We start from the raw sequence: 12,210 nt of genomic DNA, 5'->3' as shown, positions 1-12,210 counted from the left end.
TATTGACAATATTGTAAGAAAACACTGGCATTTATTGGGTAAGGCCTATCCAGAGGTCTCAGAATTTAAAAGTTTACCCCTGATTTGTAATAGGAAGAACCCCAGTTACAGGGATATGCTAGTGAAAGCGGATTTAGGGGGCACTAAACATCGGTTACGTCAAAGTGTATTATCAACACCGCGTAAAGGGACGTTCCCCTGCCTGCATTGTCTCCAGTGTTCACACATCATAAAGGGCCCTACATTTTATCATCCACACACCGGGAATCCGTTTGAAGTAAAAGGTTTTTTTACATGCGAGTCTTCAAATGTTGTTTATCTGATTAAATGCCCTTGTGGTCTGTTGTACATTGGTCAGACAATGCAGGCAGTGAGGGACAGAATTAACAAACACAAATCGACCATTAGAACTAAAAATTTATTATTACCCATTCCAAGCCACTTTGAAAAGTGCAGACATTCTATTGCCCAACTGAAATTCCAGGTTATAGAGCAGGTGATTAGACCACGGAGGGGGGGTGACATTAATAAGATGTTGCTACGGAGGGAAGCCTTTTGGATCCATACATTGGACACATTGCACCCTAGAGGCCTCAATAGGGAATATGAGGTTATGTATCTGTAATATAATAATTTTGTTATATATTTATAATATTTTGCTGTTTATTTCTCAGGTATTGAAAATTTGAAAGTTATACAAGAGTATTATCTACAAATGTAAGATGAAATATCTATCTAGATGCTTTTTTCTCTGCTTTGGTTTGTCTATTATTAAATTGATTACACCTGTTACTTTCTGGCCATTCCCTTTATGGGATGGACTTTTGCTCCTGTGGGCGGTGACTGTAGAGCATATATAGTCTGTTAAGTTTGTATTTGGATTACCTGTTGATGAAGGCACATTGCCGAAACCTGGTCCTGGTCTATGGAATAAAAGACATTTGATTCACAAAGACGCGACTGCTGGGATCCTTTGTTCATATATGTAATCAGCAGCCCCCAGCCATATATATAATCAGCAGTCCCCAGCCATAGATCACAAAAAAAATATATAACTTACCTCTCCTGCTCCTGGACGCCGCAGCTACTTTCCTCCAGCGCGATCCTCTTCCTCTTCTGTCGGCTGTGTTGTGAACTGGCGCGCACAGCGTGAGGTCACAGAGCGCCCTCACGCTATGCGCAGCCACTGCACAGCCGACAGCCGAGGACCAGGAAGCGGTGAGTACAGAGCCTTCACCGCTTCCTGGTCCTCCGGTACTAATGAGCTCTCATTAGTATTCGCCCCATAAGACGCGGGGGGGGGGGGGGGGGGGGATGAAAAATATGGTAGCTTGGTGCTTAAATGATTGGCTTTTTATGTAGGAATCCCAGGTTTCAATCTTTGGATAGACTTCAACATTATTTTCTTCCACATTTATCCCATAAGACAATTCTATGTTCTTATCATATTGAGAATACAGTTTGTTTGTTTTTAGAAAATTAATAAATATTACTGGTTTCTTTATAATCATATTTCGTATCTGTGAATAAACCAGTAATACGTTTTATAAAAAAAAAAAATAACAAAAAAAAAACACACTATTCTGAATGTAGTAAGTCCTTATTAATATGATGATGATATATTATTTATTATAGTATAGTCGTTTAATAGTGTTTTAAATGAGAAAACAAATAACAGAAAGAAAACTTACATCTCTCCTGTGTCTTAAACCTGTGATCTCAACATGCAGGCTAAACCACTATACCACTAAGCTATAACATTTCCACATAGACATATCAGTTTTTTCTATGCTTATAAGGTAACACATATTACTGATATCTTTCTAATCTTACAGTACATTGTGCCTGTGAATAAAGCAGTAATGTGTAGATTAGTTTTCTGAGCAGATCTCAGTGTGGTGAAGCTATATTACCGTACATGGTGATATGATATTTACATGCTAGTTCACAGCTCTATAACACAGCTCTGCCCTCAGCATGTCTAGCCCTGCCAAATAAGGGGAGGGGGTGGGGGGTGCCGAGCACAGGGGGTGTTACAAAGCAGTGCTCAAACTATTCAGCCCTATCACGTGGTGCTCCAATTACTCATTTGCATATGAATAAAAGCCCTACCAGCCAGTATGTCTGGTTTAATAGGATTGATCCTGGTGACAGAGCCGCTTTAAGTCTTAGGCTATTTTTTTGGTCCGCATCCAAGCCCCAGTTTTGGCTGCTCGGATGCGGACCCATTCACTTCAATGAGGCCGCAAAAGATGCGGACAGCACATGGAGTTGCTCTGTTCCGTGGTCCGCAAAAAAATATAACCTGTCCTATCCTTGTCCGCGTTTTGCGGACATGAATAGGCAGTTATATTAATGGCTGTCCGTGCCGTTCCCCCATCCGTGTTTTGCGGATCCGAGGTTTGCGGACCGCAAAACACACACCGGTCATGTGCATGAGGCCTTATTCACATTGTTTTGGTCAGTGATTTCCATCAGTGATTGTAATCCAAAACCAGGATTAGAGCCTCCACAGACATAAGGTATAAGGGAAAGATCTGCACCTGTTCCGTGTTTAGAGCCGCACCTGGTTTTGGCTCCTAATCACTGATGGAAATCACTGACCAAATAACTGACGTGTGAATGAGGCATAAGGGCTACACAGAGTTCGTTTATAGTCTATCATGGAGAAGCCATGACTTCATGTGTCAGTGTCAATCACATAAAAAGTGTAGTAAAGAGCAATTTTGGCTACGCAGCTTGAGTTGTGCAGAATGTGGTATTGAATGCAATTCAATGGCCCATGAGAATAAACAGTAATTTGCTAAGTAATGCAAAATGAGACATAAGAAGGAGTCACCTGTGTTTCAGCGGCCTCAATATTGTGAGTGACATTTCCATTTTGAACTGGACCAGGAGATTCTTTGGGTGGTGTCACTTCGACTTCAACATTAGAAGTGTTTGGAGGATCATTTTTATCTGCAATGAAAGTATTAGAAAACAACTGTTACATTACACATACTGAAGTACCTGGCTATATGGATGAGAAGGAAGTTACCATGTACCCACATTAAAAGCTTAAATAGAGCTTAGCCAAGTCACACACAAGTCCAGCTCTCCTAAGCTGCCTGCAACCACTGCAGAATTGTATGCAATACATCTGCACCACAACCGCAAAAAAATGCACACAAATCCAGTATATATATTGATGTTTTTATGCGTTTTTTTAAAGCACATTTTAGAGTGTATTTTCTGTTATGTTAACTGTCTATGGGTTAAATCACTAAGAGTGCAGAATCATACAACCAACATGCTGCAGATTTTAAAATCTGCACGGCAAGTCCGGCAATTTTCACATGTAAAAGATACGCAAAATGTACATGAGATTTGTCAAATTTCATTCACTTTGCTGGTACTGTATTAGGCTACATTCACATGAACGTACTTTGTCTCCGTGTTCGTTCCATTCTTTTTGCAGATTGGATACAGACCCATTAATTTCAATGGGTTCGCAAAAAATGCAGACAGCACACCGTGTGCTATTCGCATCCGTATGTCCATTCGGTAGTCCCACAAAAAAATAGAACATGTCCTATTCTTGTCCGTTTTGCGGACAAGGATAGGCATTGTTACAATGGGTCCACAAAAAAAAAATGATGTCATACGGACCTCATCCTTTTTTTTGCGGATCCGCAATTTGCAGACTGCAAAACACATATGGTTGTGTGAATCTAGCCTTTACCACAGGAAAATCCACGCAGCAAGACCACGTGTAATCTGCAATGTGTGTTGTTACCGTTAGGGTAACATAGTGTGACTGCAGCGCAACACATTGGAACTGCTTTTCAGTTGCAGAAATTTTATGCAACAAAATCTACCGGTGTAAATGGCAGGGCATAAAATATTCTCCACAGTTGTATATGCTATTTGGAGCATATTTTCTATGTTTTTGCAGAAGATTATGTGGCAGAAAACACTGCTAAAAATTAGACTGATATCTCTTGAAATCGCCCTTGAATTTTTCAGCCAGCGTATTAGGCTCCATTCACACGTCCGTGGTGTGTTGCGGACCCGCAAATTGCGGATCCGTCACACACCCGCCCGGCACCCCTATAGAAATGCCTATTCTTGTCCACAAGCTGCGGACAAGAATAGGACATGTTCTATCTTTTACGGAGCTGCGGAGCTGCGGACCTGAAGTTCGGGGCCGCGCTCCGCAAATGCGGATGCTGACAGAACACTGTGTGCTGTCCGCATCCATTCCGTTCCCATAGAAAATGAATGGGTCCGCACCCGTTCCGCAAAATTGTGGAACGGATGCGGACCCATTTGCGGACGTGTGAATGGAGCCTTACAGTGTGTGAACATAGCTCAATTAACTCTACCTACTGCAGCTGCATCTGCAACTACCCTCAACTATCAGCTCTGACTTCTCTTTACAGGGGCATACTTATTAGCTCACAAAGACGTTATTCATAGAGGGATAAATTCAAAGCTTACTGAAAAAAATCCTCTAAAACGTAACTTTTAATATTATATAATAAAAAACTCAAAAATATGTAACCCCCACAAAAATGTATATATATACAAATAATAAACGTGCCCATCAAGGTATGACTGGATAAATAGTAAAAAATATTTGGGCAGTATCCTAGGCAGATGTACATAGATAATACCATGTAAAAGACAAAGTAGGCTGAGGCTGCATTCACACGTCTGCAATTTCGTTCCGCATTTTGCGGAACGGAATTGCGGACCCATTCATTTCTATGGGGCAGCACGATGTGCTGCCCGGACACGGAATTGCGGACCCACACTACCGTTCCGCCAAAAAATAGAACATGTCCTATTCCTGTCCGCAATTGCGGACAAGAACAGGCATATTCTATTAGTGCCGGCAATGTGCGGGCCGCAAAATGCGGAACGCACATTGCCGCTGTACGTGTTTTGTGGATCGTGTAAATAGAGCCTAATTGGTAGATTTACCATACAGTTCCGAAAACCGCCAATCAGGGTTTTTCATCACCAGCAGTGTTGTCGGGAGATGACCTGTCCCTGGGTGTATGGGTGTCTCTTTAGGCTATCCCTGCCTAAAAGCGGAACACCTCACTTAACCCTGAACAATGCCTAAGAAACCCCTAAAAAGCAACTTAGAGGATTTTTTTTCAGTAAGCTTTACAGGGGCATACTGACTTCAATGTGTGTAAAAGTACTGGTAAAGGACAGTGTAAAAATTTTTTTTCTCATGAATGGGGTAAAATGTTTAATAGAAGAATTTGCCCTTAACCTGTTCCGGACATAGGGCGTACCGGTACGCCCTGATTTCCCAATCGTTTAGAACACAGGGCGTACCGGTACGTCCTATGTATTTCCGATCACCGCCGTTCGGCCGGCGGTGATCGGAACTCGATGCCTGCTGAAATCAATCAGCAGGCACCCAGGGTCAATGCCCAGGGGGGTCCTGTGACCCCCCCGTATCGGCAATCGCTGGAAACTGCAGGTCAATTCAGACCTGCGGTTTGCAGCGCTTTCAGGAGGTTTCTGATCCCTGCGGTCTGTGACCAGAAGTGATCAGAAACTTCAAAATGGCTTTATTTTAAGTTTAACTTCCCCCTGCAGTCCTCTGTGTTATGTGCCAGCGGGCGCAGCGGGGGGAAGTGGGGTGCGGGGCGGTGCGGCAGTGCGGGGGCGGGAGGGCCGTGATCATCAGGGCGGTGCTGGGTGGGCGGGCAGGCACGCGATCATCCGCCCGCCCCCTCTCTCAGGATGGCCGAGCGGTTTGCAGAGTGTCAGCACATTGCTGACACTCTGCTTGAAATGCCTGACATCTGTGCTGGCACAGATGTCATGCATTTAACCCCTTCCATGCCACAGTCCGTAGGGACCGCTGTATGGAAGAGGTTAAGAGGGAGGAGCACCCTCCCTCTCCCATCGGGGCTGCTGTGCCTTTTCAGCCCCAGATGGGAGAGGGAGGGGGCCCCCCTCCCTCCCCATCACCCACTGCTCTGCTGTGGCAGCGAGTGATGGTTACCATGGCAACCGGACGCCTTCACAGGCGTCCGGCTGTCCATGGTGCTGATCAGAGGCTGTCCATGGTGCTGATCAGACTTCTGCTAAAGGCAGAAGTCTAATCAGACTTTGTAAAGTGAAAATACAGTACAGTACACTATATAGTGTACTGTACTGTATTATACAGACATCAGACCCACTGGATCTTCAAGAACCAAGTGGGTCTGGGTCCAAAAAAATAAAAAAAAGTAAAAAAATGTCCAAAAATAAAAAACACATTTATCACTGAATAAAAATGAAAAAAATAAAATTCCCTACACATGTTTGATATCACCGCGCCCGTAACGACCTGATCTATAAAACGGTCATGTTACTTTCCCCGCACGGTGAACACCATAAAAATAAAAAAAATAAAAATAAACTAAAGGTAATAAAAGTGATCAAAAAAGTTGTATGTACGCCAAAATAGTACCAATTTAAACCGTCACCTCATCCCGCAAAAAATGAGCCCTTACATGAGATAATGGCCCAAAAAAAAAAAAAATATGGCTCTCAGACTATGGAGACACTAAAACATGTTTTTTTTTAGTTTCAAAAAGGATATTATTGTGTAAAACTTACATAAATAAAAAAAGTATACATATTAGGTAAACGGTGTAAAAAAATTAAATTTTTTGTCACCTTACATCACAAAAAGAGTAATAGCAAGCAATCAAAAAGTCATAAGCACCCCAAAATAGTGCCAATCAAACCGTCATCTCATCCGCAAAAATCATACCGTACCCAAGATGATTGCCCCAAAACTGAAAAAACTATGGCTCTCAGACTATGGAAACACTAAAACATGATTTTTTTTGTTTCAAAAATGAAATCATTGTGTAAAACTTAGGCCTCATGCACACGAACGTTTTTTTTCACGGTCCGCAAAAACAGGGTCCGTAGGTCCGTGATCCGTGACCGTTTTTTCGTCCGTGGGTCTTCCTTGATTTTTGGCGGATCCACGGACATGAAAAAAAAGTCATTTTGGTGTCCGCCTGGCCGTGCGGAGCCAAACGGATCCGTCCTGAATTACAATGCAAGTCAATGGGGACGGATCCGTTTGACGTTGACACAATATGGTGCCATTTCAAACGGATCCGTCCCCATTGACTTTCAATGTAAAGTCCGGAGTCCCTTTTATACCATCAGATCGGAGTTTTCTCCAATCCGATGGTATATTTTAACTTGAAGCGTCCCCATCACCATGGGAACGCCTCTATGTTAGAATATACTGTCGGATATGAGTTAGATCGTGAAACCTCATTTCCGACAGTATATTCTAACACAGAGGCGTTCCCATGGTGATGGGGACGCTTCTAGTTAGAATATACTACAAACTGTGTACATGACTGCCCCCTGCTGCCTAGCAGCATCCGATCTCTTACAGGGGGCCGTGATCAGCACAATTAACCCCTCAGGTGCCGCACCTGAAGGGGTTAATTGTACTATCATATCCCCCTGTAAGAGATCAGGGCTGCCAGGCAGCAGGGGGCAGACCCCCCCCCCCCTCCCCAGTTTGAATATCATTGGTGGCCAGTGCGGCCCCCCCCCCCCTTCCTCCATTGTAATAAATCGTTGGTGGCACAGTGTGCGCCCCCCCCTTCCTCCCTCTATTGTAATAATTCGTTGGTGGCACAGTGTGCCCCCCCCCCCCCCCCCCCCCCCCCCCCCTTCCTCCCTCTATTGTAATAATTCGTTGGTGGCACAGTGTGCGCCCCCCCCCCCCCTTCCTCCCTCTATTGTAATAAATCGTTGGTGGCAATCATTGGCCCCCCTCCCTCTATAGCATTTTCAACATTGGTGGCCAGTGTGCGGCCACCCCTGCTGCCTGGCAGCCCTGATCTCTTACAGGGGGATATGATAGTACAATTAACCCTTTCAGGTGCCGCACCTGAAGGGGTTAATTGTGCTGATCACGGCCCCCTGTAAGAGATCGGGTGCTGCCAGGCAGCAGGGGGCAGTCTTGTACACAGTTTGTAGTGTATTCTAACTAGAAGCGTCCCCATCACCATGGGAACGCTTCTGTGTTAGAATATACTGTCGGTTCTGAGTTTTCACGAAGTGAAAACTCAGCTTTGAAAAAGCTTTTATGCAGACGGATCTTCGGATCCGTCTGTATAAAAACTAAACTACGGCCACGGATCACGGACACGGATGCCAATCTTGTGTGCATCCGTGTTCTTTCACGGACCCATTGACTTGAATGGGTCCGTGAACCGTTGGCCGTGAAAAAAATAGGACAGGTCATATTTTTTTCACGGCCAGGAAACACGGATCACGGATGCGGCTGCAAAACGGTGCATTTTCCGATTTTTCCACGGACCCATTGAAAGTCAATGGGTCCGCGAAAAAAAACGGAAAACGGCACAACGGCCACGGGTGCACACAACGGTCGTGTGCATGAGGCCTTACATAAATTTTAAAAAAAAGTATACATATTAGGTATCGCCGCGTCCGTAATAACTTGCTCTATAAAAAATATCACATTACCTAACCCCTCAGGTGAATACCGTAAAAAAAATTTTAAAAAAAGGGTAAAAAAAGCAATTTTTTGTCACCTTACATCACAAAAAGAGTAAAGGCAAATGATCAAAAAGTCATACGCACCCCAAAATAGTGCCAATCAAACCGTCATCTCATCCCACAAAAATCATACCATACCCAAGATAATCGCCCCAAAACTGAAAAAACTATGGCTCTCAGACTAGGGATACACTAAAACATGATTTTTTTTGTTTCAAAAATGAAATCATTGTGTAAATTTTACATAAATAAAAAAAGTATACATATTAGGTATCGCCGCATCCGTAATAACATGCTCTATAAAAATATCACATGACCTAACCCCTCAGGTAAACAGCGTAAAAAAAAAAAGAAAGCAGTGTAAAAAAAAAGCCATTTTTTGTTACTTTACATCACAAAATGTGTAATAGCAAGCGATCAAAAAGTCATATGCACAGCAAAATAGTGCCAATCAAACAGTCATCTCATCCCGCAAAAAATTAGACCCTACCTAAGATAATCACCCAAAAACTGAAAAAAACTATGGCTCTCATACTATGGAGACACTAAAACATGATTTTTTTTGTTTCAAAAATGAAATCATTGTGTAAAACTTACATAAATAAAAAAATAGTATACATATTAGGTATCGCCGCGTCCGTGGAAACCTGCTCTATAAAAATACCACATGATCTAACCTGTCAGATGAATGTTGTAAATAACAACAACAAAAAAACGGTGACAAAACAGCTATTTCTTGTTACCTTGCCTCACAAAAAGTGTAATATAGAGCAACCAAAACTCATATGTACCCTAAACAAGTACCAACAAAACTGCCACCCTATCCTGTAGTTTCTAAAATGTGGTCACTTTTTTGGAGTTTCTACTGTAGGGGTGCATCAGGGGGGCTTCAAATGGGACATGGTGTAAAAAAAACACGTACAGCGGTTTATGACCACATATGGGGTGTTTCTGTAAACTACAGAATCAGAGCCATAAATATAGAGTTTTGTTTGGCTGTTAACCCTTGCTGTGTAACTGGAAAAAAAAAATATTAAAATGGAAATTCTGGCAAAAATGTGAAATTTTGAAATTGTATCTCTATTTTCCATTAATTCTTGTGGAACACCTAAAGGGTTAACAACGTTTGTAAAATCAGTTTTGAATACCTTGAGGGGTGTAGTTTCTTAGATGTGGTCAATTTTATGGAGTTTCTACTCTAGGGGTGCATCAGGGGGGCTTCAAATGGGACATGGTGTCAAAAAAAAAACAGTCCAGCAAAATCTGCCTTCCAAAAACCATATGGCATTCCTTTCCTTCTGTGCCCTGCCGTGTGCCCGTACAGCGGTTTACGACCACATATGGGGTGTTTCTGTAAACAACAGAATCAGAGCCATAAATATTGAGTTTTGTTTGGCTGTTAATCCTTGCTTTGTAACTGGAAAAAAATAAAAAAATCGGAAATCTGCCAAAAAAGTAAAATTTTGAAGATGTATCTCTATTTTTCATTAATTCTTGTGGAACACCTAAAGGGTTAACGACGTTTGTAAAACCAGTTTTGAATACCTTGAGGGGTTTAGTTTCTAAAATGTGGTCACTTTTTTGGAGTTTCTACTCTAGGGGTGCATCAGGGGGGCTTCAAATGGGACATGGTGTCAAAAAACCAGTCCAGCAAAATCTGCCTTCCAAAAACCGTATGGCATTCCTTTCCTTCTGCGCCCTGCCGTGTGCCCGTACAGCGGTTTACGACCACATATGGGGTGCTTCTGTAAACTACAGAATCAGAGCCATAAATATTGAGTTTTGGTCGGCTGTTAACCCTTGCTTTGTAACTGGAAAAAAATTATTAAAATTGAAAATCTGCCAAAAAAGTGAAATTTGGAAATTTTATCTCTATTTTCCATTAATTAATTCTTGTGGAACACCTAAAGAGTTAACAAAGGTTGTAAAATCTGTTTTGAATACCTTGAGGGGTGTAGTTTCTAGAATGGGGTCATTTTACAAAATGACTTCAGACCTGAACTGGTCCTTAAAAAGTTGGTTTTTGAAAATTTCTGAGAAATTTCAAGATTTGCTTGTAAACTTCTAAGCTTTGTAACGTCCCCAAAAAATAAAATGTAATTCCCAAAATGATCCTAACATGAAGTAGACATATGGGGAATGTAAAGTAATAACTATTTTTGTAGGTATTACTATGTATTATGGAAGTAGAGAAATTGAAACTTTATAAATAAAAATTAATTTTTTTGACTCCATTTTATCAGTGTCATGAAGTACAATATGTGACGAAAAAACAATCTCAGAATGGCCTGGATAAGTAAAAGTGTTATAAAGTTATCACCACTTAAAGTGACACTGGTCAGATTTGCAAAAAATGGCCTGGTCCTTAACCCCTTTAGGACACAGCCTTATTTCACCTTAAGGACCAGGCCATTTTTTGCAAATCTGACCAGTGTCATTTTAAGTGGTGATAACTTTAAAACGCTTTGACTTATTCAGACCATTCTGAGATAGTTTTTTCATCACATATTGTACTTCATGACACTGGAAAAATGAAGTAAAAAATATATAATTGTTATTTATCAAAAAATACCAAATTTACCAATTTTTTTTTAAAAAAATTGCAAATTTCCAAGTTTCAATTTCTCTACTTCTATAATACATAGTAATACCTCCAAAAATAGTTATTACTTTACATTCCCCATATGTCTACTTCATGTTTGGATCATTTTGGGAATGATATTTTATTTTTTGGGGTTGTTACAAGGCTTAGAAGTTTAGAAGCAAATCTTGAAATTTGTCAGAAATTTTCAAAAACCCAATTTTTAGGGACCAGTTCAGGTCTGAAGTCACTTTGCGAGGCTTACATGATAGAAACAACCCAAAAATTACCCCATTCTAGAAACTACACCCCTCAAGGTATTCAAAACTGATTTTTACAAACTTTGTTAACCCTTTAGGTGTTCCACAAGTATTAATGGAAAATAGAGATACAATTTCAAAATTTAACTTTTTTGGCAGATTTTCCATTTTAATATTTTTTTTACTTTTACAAAGCAAGGGTTAACAGCCAAACAAAACTCAATATTTATGGCCCTAATTCTGTAGTTTACAGAAACACCCCATATGTGGTCGTAAACTACTGTACGATCACACGGCAGGGCGCAGAAGGAAAGGAATGCCATACGGTTTTTGGAAGGCAGATTTTGCTGGACTGGTTTTTTTGACACCATGTCCCATTTGAATCCCCCCTGATGCAACCCTAGAGTAGAAACTCCATAAAAGTGACCCCATCTAAGAAACTACACCCCTCAAGGTATTCAAAACTGATTTTACAAACGTCGTTAACCCTTTAGGTGTTCCACAAGAGTTATTGGCAAATGGAGATGAAATTTCCGAATTTTAATTTTTGGGCAAATTTTCCATTTTAATCCATTTTTTCCAGTAGCAAAGCAAGGGTTAACAGCCAAACAAAACTCATTATTTATGGCCCTGATTCTGTAGTTTACAGAAACACCCCAAATGTGGTCGTAAACTGCTGTATGGGCACACGGCAGGGCGCAGAAGGAAAGGAATGCCATACAGTTTTTGGAAGGAAGATTTTGCTGGACTGTTTTTTTTGACACCATGTCCCATTTGAAGCCCCCCTGATGCACCCCTAGAGTAGAAACTCCCAAAAAG

At 41.4% G+C, this 12,210-nt stretch overlaps 1 protein-coding gene across 1 annotated transcript in view; it reads right to left on the bottom strand.

Moving 5' to 3' along the window:
- The window catches only part of SLC24A2 (solute carrier family 24 member 2), a 330,968-nt gene that overhangs the window by 17,641 nt on the left and 301,117 nt on the right, over window positions 1–12,210 (bottom strand). The window contains exon 7 of the mRNA XM_040417225.1: window positions 2,840–2,958. Within this exon, the coding sequence (XP_040273159.1) occupies window positions 2,840–2,958 (119 nt within the window). The remainder of the gene's footprint in view (window positions 1–2,839; window positions 2,959–12,210) is intronic.

The sequence above is a fragment of the Bufo bufo genome, chromosome 2, assembly GCF_905171765.1.
Source record: "Bufo bufo chromosome 2, aBufBuf1.1, whole genome shotgun sequence".
NCBI lineage: Eukaryota > Metazoa > Chordata > Amphibia > Anura > Bufonidae > Bufo > Bufo bufo.
This window is presented reverse-complemented; position numbering and strand designations above follow the sequence as displayed.